At 39.5% G+C, this 22233-nt stretch overlaps 1 protein-coding gene across 1 annotated transcript in view; it reads right to left on the bottom strand.

Moving 5' to 3' along the window:
• LOC126295296 (trypsin-1-like) overlaps positions 1 to 22233 on the bottom strand; it is a 198155-nt gene that overhangs the window by 32207 nt on the left and 143715 nt on the right. Inside the window, exon 6 of the mRNA XM_049987731.1 lies at positions 10445 to 10557. Coding sequence (XP_049843688.1) covers positions 10445 to 10557 — 113 coding nt within the window. The remainder of the gene's footprint in view (positions 1 to 10444; positions 10558 to 22233) is intronic.

The following is a 22233-nucleotide window of genomic DNA, read 5'->3' as shown; positions in this document are numbered from 1 at the left end:
GGCAATTGAATCTCAATGTAGACAAGTGTAATGTGCTTGTTCGCCCACTGCTTGAATACTGCTCAGCAGTGTGGGATCCATACCAGATAGGGTTGATAGAAGAGATAGAGAAGATCCAACAGAGAGCAGCGCATTTCATTACAGGATCATTTAGTAATCGCGAAAGCATTACGCAGATGATAGATAAACTCCAGTGGAAGACTCTGAAGGAGAGACGCTCGACTCTGCAGGAGAGACGCTCAGTATCTCGGTACGGGCTTTTGTTAAAGTTTCGAGAACTTACCTTCACCAAAGAGTCAAGCAATATATTGCTCCCTCCTACGTATATTTCGCGAAGAGACCATGATGATAAAATCAGAGAGATTAGAGCCCACACAGAAGCATACCGACAATCCCTCTTTCCACGAACAATACGAGACTGGAATAGAAGGGAGAATCGATAGAGGTATTCAGTGTACTCTCCGCCACACACCGTCAGGTGGCTTGCGGAGTATGGATGTAGATGTAGATGTAGATGTAGAAGAGCCTGGGCCGTGAAGGTGTCAAGCTTCCTACGTTGTTGTTGGACAACGTCAAATGAAGAGATATTCTGCTATCTCTTTGTAAACAGATCGATCGAGTCTTGAAAGGTTCATGTAAAATGTATAAGCGGGTGACACAGTAGGGTGACACAGGACCCGATGCCCGTAATACTTCCACAGTTATTAAAAAGTTGTTAAATGGCAAAACCGATAGTTCATCATTTATATAGATAAAAATTAGTAAAGATATAGAAAAGGAAGAGTTGTGGCGTCAGGACGAAAAGTGATACATCGCTCAGCAACAAAGAAGACGTAAACAGCGGGCGTTACGTGGTGAAAACAAATCAACTGATAAAATAGTAAGTCTGTAATTAAGCATAAAGCCACGTAACACTGCACATGCAGTAGTCTAAGAATGCTAATGTACTTCACAACACAACCTATTTTAGCTAAGAACTTCCTCAAGGCATCGCCCCTGACTGAATTGAAAGCCTTTACAAGATCTATGAACATCATGTATAGAGGACATAGTCATTCTTTACACTTCTCCCACATTTGTCTGGCACAGAAAAATCACATCTGTCGTAAAGCAATTAGATCAAAATCCGCAATTTGTTTCAAGTAAACAAACTCCAGTGAGAGGTACCAGGAAGTCTGATAGAATTCTAACAAGTATTTTTCCAGCAGCAGACAGAAGGGATATTCCATAGTAGTTATCACAGTTCTGTCACCTTTTTTTAAAGATAGTGCCTAGGTACCTAACAGCACATCTCTGAAACCAAGAAGAATGGTTTCAGTGTTTCAGTATTTAAACATATTGAAGGTATAAATCCAAGTATGTATTTTAAGTGACACACATTATGAACAGTTATAAGAACAACATGTTATGGTGATAAAATAATTTGCATGCCTTTAGTCTTATCAAGGAAAAATAGGGATCAGAGAGGAATTTATATTGTCATATTCTTGATCTAAAATGCAGTACATACAAGGTGTGACTGAAAAATAAGGGAAATTTGAGGGCTTCATGTATTCGTTTTTCAAATTTGTTGTATTTTATTGGTACACATATTCCTGATATATATTTGCAGTAGGCGCGCAGGTTTAGCCAAGCAGTCTAAGGCGCTGCAGTCATGGACTGTGTAGCTGGTCCCGGCAGAGGTTCGAGTCCTCCCTCGGGCATGGGTGTGTGTGTTTGTCCTTAGGATGGTTCAAATGGCTCTGAGCACTATGGGACTTAACATCTATGGTCATCAGTCCCCTAGAACATAGAACTACTTAAACCTAACTAACCTAAGGACAACACACAACACCCAGCCATAAGAGGCAGTGTCCTTAGGATAATTTAGGTTAAGTAGTGTGTAAGCTTAGGGACTAATGACCTTAGCAATTAAGTCACAAACATTTGAACATTTTTGTGTATTTGCAGTCTCACTTGTTTTGAATATTTAGTTTATTGTCGACAGCTGAAAAGGTTACGGGTGTTTTCAAGTGCTCAGTGAATTTTTACTTTTGAAAAATATGGATGAAGGTTTGTATTAAATTTCGCTTGAAAAATAGAATAAATTGCAGTGCAGCATTTGAAATGTAGACTGTGGCTTCTGGCAAATCTATTATTAGATTAAATTCGATTTACTTTCATACCAATTGATACATTGTGAGGTGGTCTTCCAGGATGTACAACATGTCGGAAAAACAACAATACATGACAAATATTTACGACTAAAAAAAATAAGCTAATGTACCGTTCCACAGGTCCCAAGTGGAATGATCGTCATTTTTTTAATGAACACTATATGAAAGAGTCATTTTACAAATACTAATTCACTGAGTTTAAAATAAAAAAGTTTATTTATTTATTTACTTACAAGGTAATAAACGTGTAATACAACTACTATAATACTTATTTACAATGAACACATTACTGCACTGAAATGTGCAGAAGTTACACACACAGACACAAATCAGTTGGTTTTACTGAGAAATTCATCAATGGAGTAGGAGGAGTTGGCCACCAATAAATCCTTTAGGCTTCTCTTAAACTGATTTTCATTGGTTTCTAAGCTTTTTATGGCTACTGGCAAGTTATTCAAAATGTGTGTTCCTGAATAATGCACACCTTTTGTACAAGACTAAGTGACTTTAAATCCTTGTGAAGATTATTATTATTTCTAGTATTAATTCCATGAATTGAGCTGCTGGTTTGAAAAGTGATATATTTTTAATGACAAATTTCATTGAGGAATAAATACATTGGGAAGCAGTAGTTAGTATCCCTAGTTCCCTAAATAGGCTTCTGCAGGATGTTCTTCAGTTCACAGCACATACAACTCTTACTGCACATTTTTGTGCCCGGAAAACTTTAGCTTGGCTTGATGAATTGCCCCACAAAATAATCCCATATGACATTATGGAATGAGAGCATAGTATGCCAGCTTTTTCATTTTTATGTCTCCTATGTCTGACACATTTCGCATTGCAAATAGAGATTTGTTAAGACGCTTCAGCAGTTCTGTGGTGTGCTCCTCCCAGTTGAATTTATTATCAAGCTGTAATCCCAAGAATTTACAACTGTCCACTTCTTCTATCTGCTTGTCATCGTATGTTAGACATATACCCGTGGGACACCTCTTACAAGTTCTGAACTGCATGTAGTGTGTTTTTTCAAAGTTTACTGACAAAGAATTGGCTAGGAACCAGTGATTAATGTCCACAAATATTTTATTAGCTGATCTTTCTAAGACTACACTTGATTTGTTATTTATTGCAATGTTTGTATCATCGGCAAACAAAACAAACTTGGCATCTGGTAATGTTATTGATGAATGGTCATTGATATACACAAGAAAAAGTAAGAGCCCCAAAATAGAACCTTGTGGGACCCCACATGTAATTAGTTCCCAGTTGGATGATGCGTGATAGCTTAATACATCTCTCTTTCTTAATAACACCCTTTGCTTCCTGCCAGAGATATAAGATTTGAACCATTTTGCAGCAGTTCCTGTTACACTATAATATTCTAATTTACCTAAAAGGATATTGTGATTTACACAGTCAAATGCCTTTGACAGATCACAAAATATACCAGTTACCTGCAATTTTTTGTCTAATGAATTAAGCTCATTTTCACTGTTATATGTAGATAGCCTTCTCAATATCAGAACCCTTTAGAAATCCAAACTGTGACTTTGGCAGTATGTTATTTGAGATAAGACGGTTATAAAGCAGGTTGTACATTATTTTTTCTAAAATTTTTGAGAATGCTGGCAACAGTGGAACTGGACGGATATTTGATGCTATTTCTTTATCTCCTTTCTTAAACAGTGGCTTAACTTCAGCATATTTCAACCATTCAGGCAATATTCCACTGATAAATGACTGGTTACACAGATAGCTTAATATGTTACTTAGCTCAGAATCACATTCTTTAATTAACTTTGCTGATATTTCATCATACCCACTAGGTGTTTTTGATTTTAAAGATTTTACGATGGACATTATTTCTGCTGGGGTAGTGATGGTCAAATTCATATTACGGAAGTTACTTGGAATGTCTGGTCTGAGGTATTCCACAGCAGCATCTACCGAACCTGACAACCCCATCTTTTCAGTAACAGTTTTGAAATGTTTGTTAAAAAGTTCTGCAACACTATGTGTCACCAATGTATCATTTGCTCTTAATGCTATTTGCTTCCTCTTCATGTCTGGTTCTACCGGTCTCCTCCTACAACACTATATCCCATATCGTCTTTATTTTGTTATCTGATATGACTATCTTTTCCTTGTAATATCTACACCTACACCTACATTTATACTCTGCAAGCCACGCAACGGTGTGTGGCGGAGGAACTTACCGTGCCACTGTCATTAACTCCCTTTCCTGTTCCAGTCGCATACGGTTTGCGGGAAGAACGACTGCCGGAAAGCCTCTGAGCGCACTTGAATCTCTCTAATTTTACATTCGTGATCTCCTCGGGAGGTATAAGTAGGGGGAAGCAATATATTCGATACCTCATCCAGAAATGCACCCTCTCGAAACCTGGACAGCAAGCTACACTGTGATGCAGAGTGCCTCTCTTGCAGAGTCTGCCACTAGAGTTTGCTAAACATCTCAGTAACGCTATCACGCTTACCAAATAACTCTGTGATGAAACGCGCCGCTCTTTTTTGGATCTTCTCAATCTGCTCCACGAACCCGACCTGGTACGGATCCCACACTGATGAGCAATACTCAAGTATAGGTCAAACGAGTGTTTTGTAAGCCACCTCCTTTGTTGATAGACTACATTTTCTAAGGACTCTACCAATGAATCTCAACCTGGTACCTGCCTTACCAATAATTGAATTCCACTTCAAATCGTTCCGCACACATACTCCCAGATATTTTACAGAAGTAACTGCTACCAGTGTTTGTTCCGCTATCATATAATCATACAATAAAGGATCCTTCTTTCTACGTATTCACAATACATTAAATTTGTCTATGTTAAGGGTCAGTTGCCACTCCCTGCACCAAGTGCCTATCCGCTGCAGATCTTCCTGCATTTCGCTGCAATTTTCTACTCCTGCAACTCCTCTGTATACTACAGCATCATCCACGAAAAGCCGCACGGAACTTCCGACACTATCTACTAGGTCATTTATATATACTGTGAAAAGCAATGGTCCCATAACACTCCCCTGTGGCACGCCAGAGGTTACTTTAACGTCTGTAGACGTCTCTCCATTGAGAACAACATGCTGTGTTCTGTTTGCTAAAAACTCTTCAATCTAGCCACACAGCTGGTCTGACATTCTGTAGGCTCTTACTTTGTTTATCAGGCGACAGTGCGGAACTGTATGGCACGCCTTCCGGAAGCCAAGGAAAATGACATCTACCTGGGAGCCTGTATCTAATATTTTCTGGTTCTCATGAACAAATAAAGCGAGTTGGATCTCACACGGTCACTGTTTCCGGAATCCGTGTTGATTCCTACAGAGTAGATTCTGGGTTTCCAGAAATGACATGATACACGAGCAAAAAACATGTTCTAAAATTCTACAACAGATCGACGTCAGAGATGTAGGTCTATAGTTTTGCGCATCTGCTCAACGACCCTTCTTGAAGACTGGGACTGCCTGTGCTCCTTTCCAATCATTTGGAACCTTCCGTTCCTCTAGATACTTGCGGTACACGGCTGTTAGAAGGGGGGCAAGCTCTTTCGCGTACTCTGTGTAGAATCGAATTGGAACCCTGTCAGGTCCAGTGGACTTTCCTCTGTAGAGTGATTCCAGTTGCTTTTCCATTCCTTGGACACTTATTTTGATGTCAGCCATTTTTTCATGAAACAGCTTAGGAAAAAGGAGTTTAGTATTTCAGCTTTACGCATGTCATCCTCTGTTTCAATGCCATCATCATCCCGGAGTGTCTGGATATGCTGTTTCCAGCCACTTACTGATTTAACGTAAGACCAGAACTTTCTAGGATTTTCTGTCAAGTCGGAACATAGAATTTTACTTTCGAATTCACTGAATGCTTCACGCATAGCCTTCCTTACGCTAACTTTGACATCATTTAGCATCTGTTTGTCTGAGAGGTTTTGGCTGCGTTTAAACTTGGAGTGAAGCTCTCTCTGCTATCGCAGTAGATTCCTAACTTTGTTGTTAAACCACGGTGGGTTTTTCCCATCCCTCACGTATCTGTCTAAAACGCATTTTACAATTGCCTTGAACTTTTTCCATAAACATTCAACATTGTCAGTGTCGGAATAGAAATATTCCTTTTGATCTGTTAGGTAGTCTGAAATCTGCCTTCTATTACTCTTGCTAAACAGATGAATCTTCCTCCCTTTTTTTATATTCCTCTCTACTTTCATATTCAGGGATTCTGCAACGGCCTTATGATCACTGATACCCTGTTCTGCGCTTACAGAGTCATAAAGTTTGTGTCTGTTGGTTATCAGTAAGGTCCAAGATGTTATCTCCAAGGCGTTTCTCTGTTTAATTGTTCGAGGTAATTTTCAGATAGTGCGCTCAGTATAATGTCACTCGATGCTCTGTCCCTATCACCCGTCCTAAACATCTGAGTGTCCCAGTCTATATCTGGTAAATTGAAATCTCCACCTAAGACTATAACATGCTGAGAAAATTTATGTGAAATGTATTCCAAATTTTCTCTCAGTTATTCTGCCACTAATGCTGCTGAGTCGGGAGGTTGGCAGAAAGAGCCAATTATCAACCTAGCTCGGTTGTTGAGTGTAACCTCCACCCATAATATTTCACAGGAACTATCCACTTCTTCTTCACTACAGGATAAACTACTACTAACAGTGACGCCACCACCAGTTGCATGCAATCTGTCCTTTCTAGACACTGTCTGTGCCTTTGTAAAAATTTCGGCAGAATTTATCTTTGACTTCAGCCAGCTTTCCGTACCTATAACAATTTTAGCTTCGGTGCTTTCTATTATCAGCGCTTGGAGCTCCGGTACTTTACCAACGTAGATTCAACAGTTTACAATTACAATACCGATTGCTGCTTGGTCGCAGTCCCTATCCATGCTAAATGCTGTTGTGCAAAGAACGTCTGAGCTAATCTATAGAGAGCACACACCTCCAACACAAAATTTAAATAGTTATTATAATACAAGACTGCCTAGTAAATGCAGTAATGCTGCTACTTGCGCACTGCTGTCACACTGCTCTGTGGCAGAAGAACTAACTGTACCGTCAGTAATGTACAAAGATTATTTGAAAGAAATAAACATATGACAAGACGACTACACGACTTTACACGTCACAGATATTAAAATGCAAATCTGTCCCTGCTAAATATGAAACTACACAATGATTTGGCGGATTTAACTAAGAACATTGAAACAAATTTTCAAGTTGACTACAACACTTATATGAACGCTAAGTAAGCCACTTGCTGCTACTTGCGCACTGCTGACACACTGCTTGGCGGCAGAAGGCCGACTCATGGCAACACTCACAAAATGGTTAAACTTGTCTTCTGTAACCCATCTCTTTCGTGGGTGGACTGCACCTGAAGATTCTCTGGACGACAATTGGTCTCTTATTTACTTTTCTTATAATTTGTTTTATGCAGTCATTTGGCTTTGGATGGGTACTCCTACATATTAATTAACTGTCCATATACTTTCTCTTCTCCTTACATAGGTGTATCTTATTTAACAAGACATGATCTCATCTCCTGCTACGAGGCGTGTTTTTTAAAGAAGTACCATTGTGCCACACCGCGGCCACAGCACTGCGGTAGGTGTTCTGCACATGCTCACTGGGTAACCACATCTGTTGTCTATGCACTGACGCCATTACAGTCTGATTCTCCCTTGTTTACGTTGTGTACTGAGTCTTTAAGATGCCTCCGATAATTGTGAGTTATAAGATTTCTTAGTGTTAAAGGCCATAAAGCAATCAATATTCATCGTGAGGTCTGTGCAGTTTATGGAGAAAACATTATGAGTGATGGAATGGTAAGGAAATGGGAGAGAGCATTTAAAGTTGGCTGCACAAATGTGCACGATGGACAACAGAGTGGGTGTCCTTCCGTCGTTAATGAAAGTTTAGAGCAGGAAGTGGACAATAAGGTGAGAGAAAACAGACACTTTACGATTTCCTCCTTGCGAGATGACTTTCCTAATGTTTCTCATAGTGTTTTGTACGGCATTGTGACCGAGCACTTGAATTACCGAAAATTGTGCGGACGTTGGGTACTGAAAATGCTGAAATATGTGCACAAAACTAAACGTTTAGACAGTGCATTGACTTTCCTTGAGCGGTGCGACAACGACGGTGATGATTTGTCAAGCCAAATTGTTACGGGTGATGAAACGTGGGTGGCCTACGTCACACCAGAATCAAAGAAACAGTCCACGGAAGTTGAGCAAGGGCGTCGTTTTGCTGCAGGACAATGCCCGTGCGCATGTGGCCAATCAGACCAAAGATCTCATCACATCTTTTCAGTGGGAAATTCTAGATCATCCTCCGTACAGCCCCGATCTTGCGCCCAGTGACTACACTCCTGCACTCGAAGAAACACCTGGGCGGTCAGAGACGATGACAAAGTCAAAATAGTGGTGATGCAGTGGTTAACAAGTCAGGCGGCAGACTTCTATGAGGAGGGTATTCAAAAACTGGTACAACGTTAGAACAAGTGCCTCAGTATTGGCGGAATAAAAATAAAATTGAGATATCATGTATTTTTTAAATTTAAAAACGGTACTTACTTAAAAAACATGCCTCGTATATGATTCATTAGTAACAGAATAAAATAATTTCCTCTGCGGATTATTGAGGGCTAGTATTCTACAGCCATAGCACATATCTGGGCTGCACGTCCTGAGAATAGGTGGTCGCCTTTGCAGCAACTCTGCCTAGCCGACACGCTGTGCCAACAAAGCCTGCACATAATAATGTACCATTCCCTACACAACGGAGTGTTCCTGCTATAATTCTAAAATAAAATGATGACATCACTCCACGATCACATTTTCTCACCTAGAAGGACACAGGTGTCACCTACAATTTCCCCTGAAATGACCGAAATCATTAGCTTACACAGCAATGGACTATGTGGCAGTGATGTTACAACCAGTAGCATGGGTATTAAGAACTGAAGCAGCTACAAAGTGATAGTCACCACTTGAAAATGACCGAGGAGCTCTCATCCAAACACTCAGGGATATTTAACCACTTGAAATGGCTGGAAGCTTGAGAAAATGTTATTAGTTTGTTATCACTGTGGGAGTGTGCATTTGTACATTGTTATCTGTTACCCTAAGCTGGTAGAGTCTGGAAAGCAGTCAACACAAGTCAACTTCATTTGATATATATACCCCTAAGACATTACACTCAAAAAGACTTCCTAGAGTGCACGTGTAGTACTTTAACAGGTGCTTTTGAAAAGTTTGAAGGCACTGTGTGTGTTTGGAAGGTGTATTCCCTCTTTGCTATGTTGCTTGTTATTGTTGTTGTTGTGGTCTTCAGTCCAGAGACTGTTTTGATGCAGCTCTTGATGCTACTCTATCCTGTGCAAGCTTCTTCATCTCCCAGGACCTACTGCAGCCTACATCTTTCTCAATCTGCTTAGTGTATTCATCTCTCGCTCTCCATCTACGATTTTTACCCTCCACGCTGCCCTCTAATGCTAGATTGGTGAACCCTTGATGTCTCAGAATATGTCCTATGAAGCAATCCCCTCTCTTCTCTCCAGTTCTATTCAATACCTCCTCATTAGTTATGTGATCTACCGATCTAATCTTCAGCATTCTTCTGTAGCACCGCATTTCAAAATCTTCTATTCTCTTCTTGTCTAAACTACTTATTGTCCACGTTTCACTTCCAGACATGGCTACACTCCATACAAATACTTTCAGAAACAGCTTCCTGACACTTAAACCTATACTCGATGTTAACAAATTTCTCTACTTCAGAAACGCTTTCCTTGCCATTGCCAGGAAACATTTTAAATGGCCAGTCTACATTTTATATCCGCTCTACTTCAACCATCATCAGTTATTTGCTCCCCAAATAGCAAAACTCCTTTACTACTTTAAGCGTCTCATTTCCTAATCTTTTTCCCTCAGCATCACCTGATTTAATTCGACTACATTCCATTATCCTCATTTTGCTTTTGTTGATGTTCATCTTATATCCTCATTTCAAGACACTGTCCATTCCGTTCTGTTGCTTATTACAGAATAAATACATTTTCAGTAGTTTATCTTCCCTTCCTAAATCCACTCAGTTTTCCAACAAAAAGAATTTCAGAAATTATTTTATGTCCTCTATTGTCAGTGCATATAAGTTATACAGTGAGTTGGGAAGACTTCTATATCAATAATTCTTGTAGTCCTTACGATTACACCTCTTAATAAGACACTACTCCCACAGTGTATACAAGCAGGTACGATTACTTACATTGATTTTTAAACGCAGAGCGGGCGGGCAGAAAGTCTTGCTCGTGCTGCTCTCTTATGGCTTTCACTTCTTCCGCACTTGGCAGGTCTCCCGCCGTTTTCTTTATCCAAGGCCTGTTGAGGATACCATAAGATTTTAAACAATGTTGTAAAAATCTAAATTTCCCTGAGTCAAATGTTATTGTACAAGTGTGAGTCAAATGAAAACCTTAAATTTGTACTTAAAAAAAAAAAATTTTCAAGCCGTTAGCCCGTAAGTTGGTAAGCGTGCTACAAACAGCTTGCAGAATGGCCTGTAGGTGGCAGCACAGTGCAGATGCACACACATCATAGCAGTATCAGTAAAAAGATCCGGCCGCCCCACTTACGACTTGCACCAGGGAAGAACAGCATTCTGTTATTTGGTTTTTGCATAGTGAATGTGTGAGACCTATTGAAATTCATCGACGAATGCAGGTTCAGTACAATGATGCATGTTTGTCACAGCAGCAAGTATACAAATGGAGTACGAAGTTCAAATGGTGTGACTTCCGTGGAAGATGCTCCTCGTCCAGGTCAGGCACAACGAGTTGTGACTCCACAGAACATTGCAGCAGTTGAAGCCATAGTGAAGGAAAACTGCCAAGTGACACTGAGGACACTGCAGCATGTTTACAGATTAGCCATGGGCCAAGCACACCGCATTGTGCATGATGTGCTCTAGTTTCACAAAGTGTCTGCAAGATGGGTGCCACAGCAGGTGTCTCCTGAAATGAGAGAACGTGTTGACGCTTGTAAAGAGCTTCTTCAGTGCTTTGAACGAGAAGGTGATGGCTTCCTTGCAAGAATCATTACTGGCGATGAAACCTGGGTTCACTTCCACCAACAAGAAACAAAGAGAGCGAGCAAGGAATGGCACCATTCTTTATCACCAAAACCAAAGAAGTTTCGAACAGAACCATCAGCAGGGAAGGTTTTGCTGACACTCTCTTGGGATGAAAAAGGCAACATTTTGGAGCATTACATGCCTAGACGGACCACTGTCACCAGTGCATCGTACACAGATCTCCTAAAAAATCATCTGCGGCCTGCAATCAAATCAAAGCAATGTGGATTGCTGTCAGCAGGTGTCCTTTTGCAACACGACAATGCAAGGTCCCACACTCCCCTTAGAACAGTTGCAACAATCACAGACCTGCATTTTGAGTGTCTTCCTCATCCACCATACTCACCAGACCTTGCCCCAAGTGATTTCCGTATGTTTGGACCACTCAAAGGTGCAACAGGAGGAAAGAAGTTCCGTTCTGATGAAGATGTACACCACGCGGTGTACGAGTGGTTATGCGGGCTACCAAAAGAATTGTTTTCTAAAGGAATTTATGCACTTTGTAAGCGCTGGAGGACTTGCATTGAGCATGGTGGAGATTATGTTGAAAAGTGATACAGCTTTGTACCACTTCTACACAATAAATAATATTAAAAAAAAAATATTTAAGGTTTTCATCTGACTCACCCTTGTATGTGAGAGCAAGTTACACTTTACTACTTTTTATGACTGCAAATGGAATAATCACCAAAGAGTAACATGGCAATTCAAAATATTTCTAGTTCTGCTAGTACTGAAACCAAGATACACTGATGAGCCACAACAATATGGCTACCTGCCTAACAGCACATTGGTCCACCTTTGGAATGTAATACAGAAGTGATTCAGCACAGCAGAGCTTCGACAAGTCCCTGTCCATTTCTGTAGGTATGTGGCTTCAGATGTCTATGTGGAAATCAATTAACTTTCCCAAATAATGTCTCTGTGGTTTGTGAGTGCTGAGTTAGTACCTAAATGCATCCCAGATACGTTCCAAGCCTCCAATGACAGAGTTAAATGCCAACCAATCACCTGCAAATGTTCTGAACTGGTTCACAGCAAATTCTCTAACAATAAACCTCAGTAAAACAATGTACATGCAGTTCCAATCCAGTTGCATAAACCCAGAAGAGATTAACATTGCAAACGAGAGCCAACAGTTACAGAGCATTCAGTTCACAAAGTTCCTAGGTGTTTACATAGATAACCAGCTCAACTGGGAATTCCACACACAGCAAACACTAGAAAAGCTTAGCTCAGCAACATTTGCCATCCAAATAATCTCCAAAATTGGAGACATCAACGTATCAAAGTCTGCATATTTTGTCTACTTTAATTCAGTGATGTGTTACAGAATAATCTTTTGGGCAAACTCACCATTTTCAAAAAAAAATTTTGTAGCTAGAAAAAAAAAGTAGTTCAAATTATATGTAGTGTTCCTCCAAGAACCTCATGTTGCAATCTTTTTAAACAGTTATGTATATTAACCACTACCTCACAGTATCTCCTCTCACTCAAGGCTTTCACACCTTTCAATTCTTCTGAATATGAAACAAATGAGGCATACCATCATTATAACACAAGACGGAAAGGTGATGTGCACTGTGAATAGAAAAATCTCTCTCTGGTACAAAAAGGGGTAAAGTACACAAGTAAAAAAATCTTTTAACGTTCTTCCAAGTAATATAAAGTGTCTAAAAGAAAAGAAAATGCTATTAAAAAAACTAAAGGAATTCCTACTGGAAAAATGTTCTACATCTACATCACTACTCTGCAATTCACATTTAAGTGCTTGGCAGAGGGTTCATTGAACCACAATCATACTATCTCTCTACTATTCCACTCCCGAACAGCGAGCGGGAAAAACGAACACCTAAACCTTTCTGTTCGAGCTCTGATGTTTATACTCTTTAGCTGAATTCTTGAGCAGAGATAATTAATTTGAGTAGTAATTCAGATTATTTCATTTGTCATTGTATCTGTAGAGTTTTTATCACTATTGTATTTATTATATTATTGTATTGTGCCAGTTTTGAATCGTTCATCTACCATGTGTAATATACCATTTTTTATCACTATTGTATTTTTGTATTGTATTGTTTATTATCTCTATTATATTATTGTATTGTGCAAGTTTTGAATCCTTCATCTACCATGTATAATATACAATTTTTTTATCACTATTGTATTTTTGTATTGTATTGTTTATTATCTCTATTATATTATTGTATTGTGCCAGTTTTGAATCATTCATCTACCATGTGTAATATACCAGTATGTATTGTATTGTATGATATCTATATTGTATCTGCTTTGACTTGTTCCACATCCACGCGTAATCTTGCCATACTGGATCTATGGAATATGTATCTCAAATAAACAAATAAATAAATAAAACTATCAGGTTCAGAGCAGGACAGCCTGGTGCTCGAGACACGGATGTGAGTTGACTATCATGCTCCTCGACACATTGCACCATGACTGGCCCCATTTCTCAGACATTTATTGTGCTGAAAGATGCCATCGGCATCAGGAAAGGACATCGAGCATAAAGAAAGACAGCTGGTCTACAATAATGTTATCATAGTCCAAAGCTGTCACAGTGCCTTTGATTACTATCATAGGTCTCACAGAAGCCAAGGTGCACATCCTCCATAACTGTCCTCACTGATCAGTGTGCACGGCACGGTGCATGCCTTGAGCAGTTGTTTGCCTCGATGACAGCTTTCCTGGACAAGATTGTCGATTGACAAGTGTTGCAAGAAAGACGATTCATCTGACCAGGCAACTTGTTTTCCGTGAGCCACAGCCAAATTTCGACGATGCCCGGCCCACTTTAGTTTTAACTGACGGCATCAACCTGGTCGACAAAGGTGCATTTAGACCTTGTCCGATGCGAAGCACAATGTTCGACAGTGTATGCTGAACAATATGCTCTGCAACACTTGTGCATGCACCAGCATTCTACTCTGTCATCAAATCTGCCACAGATTCTGATTGACAGTGGAGGGAAGTCTCTGACATCCACGTTCTGTGATGAGGCATGGATGTCTTGACACCTAGTCACATATACATGGTTTCACCATCCTTCAACCACTTTCCACAAATGCTCACAACTATAGCACACGGGCAGCAGACCAGCTTCACTGTTTCCTGGGCACTGAGCCGCAACTGCCTGCTCTTTCCAAAGCCACATATGCCAGCGATTTTCCCCATTTGTGGGCCACATCATTACTAGAATGATTTTTCAATTCATTTCTGCACCACTCATATACTTCTATCACTTAAGCATGTGTCTGCAACAACAGCATTCAATCTCCTGGCGGGCGGTGGTCTTAACGGTTTGGTGCATTGGTGTATGTACAAAACTGATGATATTGTTCTTGAAGAAATTAATGATGTTACAGGAGAAAAATTTTAAATGTTCTGTCATAAATTTCACTTACACTCAGGAAACTGTCAATATAAGACATTCAAGTCTGCATTATTTAATCATTCAAGCCTATTAAATACAATCTGAAATCAATACAGAAAAATATGACCTGTGGCATTGTGTATGAACCTGACAATCCCACATGAAAAAGCTGATACAACTGAGTGACTGCTAATGCCATCTGTTACCATTTGCCAAATAATGGAATTTATCTCTCTTTCCATTATCACTCCAGAGAAGCTACAACTGGTTACGTCTATAACTAAGCATTCTCTAGTGCAAGAATGCTGAGAACCACTTTGCTGCAAGAAAGCTAGACTTTTCAATTTTGGTGGAATCTAATAATTCAGGAAATGTACTCTGAATTTAAAATATTGAAATATATCATTAACTAGATAATCATATGACTAACATGTTAAGAATTTTAACACATACAGTTGCCGTATAGCAGATATGTTGAGCTGTAGAAAGGCAATATGTTTACGTGTGTACGTTGTCTATTTTCGACAAGGGTCTTGTTAGCTGAAAGCTCACTTTCTGAAAGTCGTTTTATTGTGTCTTTCTGTGACTCAGCATGTTCGCTATATGGTGAGTAGCAACTATCTTTTTCATACTATTGTTTCATTCCATCCTGTATTTTCCACTGTTTACCATATTCAGTAATTGTTTTTGGGCAACAATTATGACTGCTCTGTTGAAGCTTTTAGTAATTTGAATAATTATACAGATTCCAAGAATGAACCAAAAGACATACAAAATTAAATGCTGAGTTACTTATAAATACACAGAGATATACTGATGGTAACTCAAGAAAACAAAATATCTGCAAGACACACACAAAACTTTTAGTCTTCGTTGATCCATTATGGAAATGGGACGATAGCTGGTCAAATATTTAACAATGAAATTGTCCAAACAGATGTGCAAATTGAGAAGTTATTTTATTTTGTTTTCACTACCAGCTTTGGCTATTCAATATGCCATCTTCAGGCCCCCTATGGACCTCTCAAAAATTATTACTGAGAGATGCATATGGGGTCTGAAGATGGCATATTTAATAGCTGAAACTGGTAGTTCAAAATAACTCCTCAATTTGCGTGGCTGTTTGGTGGTTTTCTTTGCTACACATTAAATTTCCTGTTCTAGCAACACACAACAGCACTAGTAATAAATACCAAGTGAGGTGGCGCAGTGGTTAGCACACTGGACTCGCAATCGGGAGGACGACGGTTCAATCCTGCGTCCGGCCATCCCGATTTAGGTTTTCCGCGATTTCCCTAAACTGCTCCAGGCAAATGCTGGGATGGTCCCTTTGAAAGGGCACGGCCGACTTCCTTCCCCCTCCTTCCCTAATCCGATGAGACAGATGACCTCGCTGTTTGGTCTCTTCCCCCAAACAACCCAACCCAAACTAGTAATAAACACTAGGTACATTAAATTGTGTAACATACTAGGAAGTGATATCTAACATGTCTTGCCTTGCTGCATTGAAGTGATAGTAGGCGGGTTTATGACTTTGAATGTTACCAATGAAAAATCTAAGTTAAGATTTTTTGTTAGCCGTGAGATTTTTCCTGATGGTGTAGCAACAGCTTATACTGCTTCTTTTGCAATAAATCAGTGAGTTTCGATATTTGGTGCGTTACAATGTACTGCACGTGGATAACTGATATATTGTTATATGAAAATATTAAATATGTAAATTCACACTTACATATTGTTTACTGGTAGGTTATTTATTATTTTGGGTATTTTAAGGTGTATTTTATAACCACATAAATTCATATCAGTTAAGGCCTGTTTAACCCTAGAATACTTAGGGGAGAAATATTACATTGCAAACTGTACTGCTCGAAATTATACTCAAAGGAAGTCATAATTTATTGGTTATACTTTAGTTACTTGCAGTTATTAGATCTCCAATCCTATGTCACATACCAAATTAATTACAAAATCCCTGTTTTATAATCTACTACTATCCCAAATTTTCCAAGGGGTAATGGAAGCACTTTTTTTTTCTTTTTCTTTTTTAAATAATACTATCTATTTGACACATGTTGCTAATGCTAATATCTTTCCAGGCTATGTGTGATCGGCCTAATCTCAGTGAAAAATATCAATAGCCCACCAACTGACACAACCAATTTTAGTGCTCTCAATGAGGTGATTTTGGAGGCCAACAATGCAGTAAAGAAAAATTTTGCAGTTCTGAAATCGAATAATTAAGTTAACATGATGGAAAGTGTGTACCATGTCATCAACAGCCTAAAAAAAGAATTAGTGAAATTTAAAGATTAATGTTGTTAACATTCTATTTTCCATATACGTTAAATTTTAGTTTGCATGAACTGCAAAGGTGAGGTAACACCTAATTGAAGTGATAGAAAGTGTAAGTGTGCTGATGGCACAGGAACAAACAAGTGAAGAATCTTGGAAAACAAAACGAAACATCGACTACAAAGGAAGACATCTTGCTGAAAATAAAGAAGGTAAAGTACATAACTGCTTGAAGAAATGCTTCCAGAACATGAGAGATCCAATGTATGATCTCAATATTACAACCTCCTCTGATGCCATCGGTCATCAAAGGTTATTCCTCTCTAAATGCGTTAATCGTTTGCCACCAAAGAAGTGTTCGTATCTAGCCTTCCCCACAACTATGAGTGTACAACATTAGTCTAGTCTATCTGTAAGTACACAAATCAAGACCAAACAAGTTATCTGAAGAAAGGAAAGCTTATTATTCAAGATTTAATTAACAGAATATGCAAATACAGGAGTAATAACACAAGGAGACACAATCCTAATACAAAGTACTTGCCTCCGGAACTCTCTGAAAGAATGCTATATGGCTGATACATGGAGAGTTGTACTGGGAATGCATAAGAACATTCATCTTCTTCCCACACATTTTTGGATAAGAATTTAAGTTATCGTTCAGTGAACAGAAACAATATCATTTGCTAAAAATGACTAAGAAGTACTAAATCAGAAACAGAGGAAAAGAGCATCTTAAGAAACAGAGATCTGCACCTTTGGAAAGCTGGAACACAAATTGAAAATGATTTTGAGAAAGCTGCTGGGAGTGAAACACTTTTCCAAATAGCATTTGCTATGCAGCAAAGCCCACCAACACCACACTTGGGTACCAGAGTCATATTTTATTACATGTCACAAGAAATACTAGCATGTTTATAAAGGGTGTTACAAAAAGGTACGGCCAAACTTTCAGGAAACATTCCTCACACACAAAGAAAGAAAATATGTTATGTGGACATGTGTCTGGAAACGCTTACTTTCCATGTTAGAGCTCATTTTATTACTTCTCTTCAAATCACATTAATCATGGAATGGAAATACACAGCAACAAAATGTACCAGTGTGAGTTCAAACACTTTGTTACAAGAAACGTTCAAAATGTCCTCCGTTAGCGAGGATACACGCTTCCACCCTCCGTCGCACGGAATCACTGATGCGCTGATACAGCCCTGGAGAATGGCGTATTGTATCACAGCTGTCCACAATATGAGCACAAAGAGTCTCTACATTTGGTACTGGGGTTGCCTATACGAGAGCTTTCAAATGCCCCCATAAATGAAAGTGAAGAGGGTTGAGGTCAGGAGAGCGTGGAGGCCACGGAATTGGTCCGCCTCTACCAATCCATTGGTCACCGAATCTGTTGTTCAGAAGCGTATGACCACTTCGACTGAAATGTGCAGGAGGTCCATGGTGCATGATCTACATGTTGTGTCGTACTTGTAAAGGCACATGTTCTAGCAGCACATGTAGAGCATCCCGTATGAAATCATGATAACATGCTCCATTGAGCGTAGGTGGAAGAACATGGGGCCCAATCAAGATATCACCAACAATGCCTGCCAAAAGCTCACAGAAAATCTGTGTTGATGACGAGATTGCACAATTGCGTGCGGATTCTCGTCAGCCCACACATGTGGCGGTGAATCGAGGAAGTACAGTACATACTGACAAAAATAAAATGAGCTTTAACATGGAAATTAAATGGCTTGTTTTCATTTGGAGATGAAAATTGTTTTTACAGAGGCGTGACCTGTCTACACAATTGGGAATTTCCTGGGAATCTTTCTGTCAACTGACACAGTCTTTCTGGGACATCTGATTCACATAAATAATCTGTTTCTCCTTGCACGGGTCTACTGATTTTTACCAACCTTCTTATACATTTTTCTTTTCTTTATTTCCGTAACCCTAACAACTGGTACAATGAGATGTACCACCTGCCATGCACCTCATGGCTGTTTTCCAGAGTGGAGATGTAGACGTACGATAGATGTATGCAGGTACTGGTGTAATGTAATTCTTCCATTTGCTGGAGCTGACATTAAACACAAGAGGAGGTGTACTGGTCATTCAGTCAGCCACAACAAAAGAAATGATGATATCAAGGAGTGTGTACAACACTTCATTTAAAAATACTACAGTACTGTACTACACATGCACCTATTGTAAATAACATTGTTCCAATTACCTGATAACTTTTACACTGGTGATGGCAAAGAAACTTATTTTTTTCCCAAGTTGGCTTCCCGTTTTTTAAAAACTGCCATCGAACCTGCTGTTTGAGAAAAAGATAGTACTGTACTGCAATGGGTGTCCCAAAAACAGAGGTCATAATTTCAGTTGTTGTTGTTGATGTGGTCTTCAGTCCTGAGACTGGTTTGATGCAGCTCTCCATGCTACTCTATCCTGTGCAAGCTTCTTCATCTCCCAGTACCTACTGCAGCCTACATCTTTCTGAATCTGTTTAGTGTATTCATCTCTCGGTCTCCATCTACGATTTTTACCTTCCACGCGGCCCTCCAATACTAAATTGGTGATCCCTTGATGCCTCAGAACATGTCCTACCAATCGCTGGCTTCTTCTAGTCAAGTTGTGCCACTAACTCCTCTTCTGCCCAATTCTATTCAATACCTCCTCATTAGTTATGTGATCTAGCCATCTAATCTTCAGCATTCTTCTGTAGCACCACATTTCGAAAGCTTCTATTCTCTTCTAGTGCAAACTATTTATCGTCCATGTTTCACTTCCATACATGGCTACACTCCATACAAATACTTTCAGATATCCTGACACTTAAGTCTATACTCGATGTTAACAAACTTCTCTTCTTCAGAAACGCTTTCCTTGCCATTGCCAATCTACATTTTATATCCTCTCTACTTCGACCATCATCAGTTATTTTGCTCCCCAAATAGCAAAACTCCTTTACTAATTTAAGCAGCTCATTTAATAATCTAATTCCCTCAGCATCACCAGACTTAATTTGACTACATTCCATTATCCTCGTTTTGCTTTTGTTGATGTTCATCTTATACCCTCCTTTCAAGATACTGTCCATTCCGTTCAACTGCTCTTCCAAGTCCTTTGCTGTCTCTGACAAATACAATGTCATCAGCAAACCTCGAAGTTTTTATTTGTTCTCCTTGGCTTTTAATACCTACTCCAAACTTTTCTTTTGTTTCCTTTACTGCTTGCTCAATACACAGATTGAATAGCATCGGGGAGATGCTACAACCCTGTCTCACTCTTTTCCCAATCACTGCTTCCCTTTCATGCCCCTCCACTCTTGTAACTGCCACCTGGTTTCTGTACAAACTGTAAATAGTCTTTCTCCCCTTGTATTTTACCCCTGCCATCTTTAGTATTTGAAAGAGATTATTCCAGTCACCATTGAGAAAAGCTTGCTCTAAGTCTACAAATGCTAGAAACATAGGTTTGCCATTCCTTAATCTTTCTTCTAAGATAATTTGTAGGGTCAGTATTGCCTCACATGTTCCAACATTTCTACGGAATCCAAACTGATCTTCCCCGAGGTCAGCTTCTACCAGCTTTTCCATTCGCCTGTAAAGAATTTGTGTTAGTATTTTGCAGCTGTGACTTATTAAACTGATAGTTCGGTAATTTTCACATCTGTCAACATCTGCTTTCTTTGGGATTGGAATTACTACATTCTTCTTGAAATATGAGGAAATTTCGCCTGCCTCATACATCTTACTCACCAGATGGTAGAGTTTTGTTAGGCCTGGCTCTCCCAAGGCTGTCAGTAGTTCTAATGGAATGTTGTCTACTCCCGGAGCCTTGTTTCGACTTAGGTCTTTCAGTGCTCTCTCAAATTCTTCATGCAGTATCGTATCTCCCATTTCATCTTCATCTACCTACTCTTCCATTTCCATAATATTGTCCTCAAGAACATCGCACCTGTATAGACCCTCTATATACTCCTTCCACCTTTCTGCTTTCCCTTCTTTGATTAGAACTGGGTTTCCATTTGAGCTCTAGATATTCATGCAAGTGGCTCTCTTTTCTCCAAAGGTCCCTTTAATTTTCCTGCAGGCAGTTTCTATCTTACCCCTCAAGAGATAAGCCTCTACATCCTTGCATTTGTCCTCTAGCTATCCCTGCTTAGCCATTTTGCACTTCCTGTTGATCTCATTTTTGAGACGTTTTTATTACTTTTTGCCTGCTTCACTTACTGCATTTTTGTATTTTCTCCTTTCATCAAGTAAATTCAGTATCTCTTCTGTTACCCAAGGATTTCTACTAGCCATCATCTCTTTACCTACTTGATCCTCTGCTGCCTTCACTATTTCATTCCTCAAAGCTACCCATTCTTCTTTTACTGTATTTCTTTCCCCCATTCCTGTCAATTGTTCCCTTATGCTCTCCCTGAAAGTCTGTACAACCTCTGATTCTTTCAGTTTACCCAGGTCCCATCTCCTTAAATTCAGTTATGTATTCCTATATACAGGCAACACAAAAACTCATTACAATGTTTGTCCAGAAATGCTTATTTCCTATTTATGGTCTACAAAACTGTATATTCACCAGAACATTTTTCTTCCTACAAGTAATGGCCATGATAGAATATTTTAATAGGAAGTTAATTCTGAGGCAAAGGGTGTTTGGCATTTGGCATGTACTCAAATACGGAGTTGGCAGAAGTGCACTTCATGCTGCATTGACTAATAGTACCAGGAAGGGTACCCACAGTGAAGGTGTACAAATTGGAAGGCATTTGATCATCCCCATACCCCTTTGTGTGCTCACAGAAATTTACATCTCCCAGTTTGGAGAGAGGATGGCCAAGATCTACAGCTCCAGATGTAGAGGAAGAGATTCTGGACTCTGTGCACACAACTCTATCTGCACATAAAGGTTAGCATTGTGAGCGAGTGCTCCACATATGACTGAACTGTTCCGACCACTTACAACATGTACAGGCTCTGTCACCAGGAGGTTACGCTGCACGAGTTATGTCCTGGCAATTGTTCATGCAGCAGTGTGCTACAAAGCCCAGCTTTCCTGCCTTAGTGTTATTCACAGATGAAACAGTTCAGACAAAGTGGTATTACAAAACTTACACAATCAGCAAGTATGGGTACATGGAAACCCACATTCAGTTCTTCCATCTCAACAAGTGTAGTTCTCTCTCAACACGTGGACCAGTATCACTGGTGATTAGCAGGAACCTATG

The sequence above is a fragment of the Schistocerca gregaria genome, chromosome 11, assembly GCF_023897955.1.
Source record: "Schistocerca gregaria isolate iqSchGreg1 chromosome 11, iqSchGreg1.2, whole genome shotgun sequence".
In the NCBI taxonomy this organism is placed as follows: domain Eukaryota; kingdom Metazoa; phylum Arthropoda; class Insecta; order Orthoptera; family Acrididae; genus Schistocerca; species Schistocerca gregaria.
Note: the sequence above shows the minus strand (reverse complement) of the source record. Positions and strands in the feature narration are given on the sequence as shown.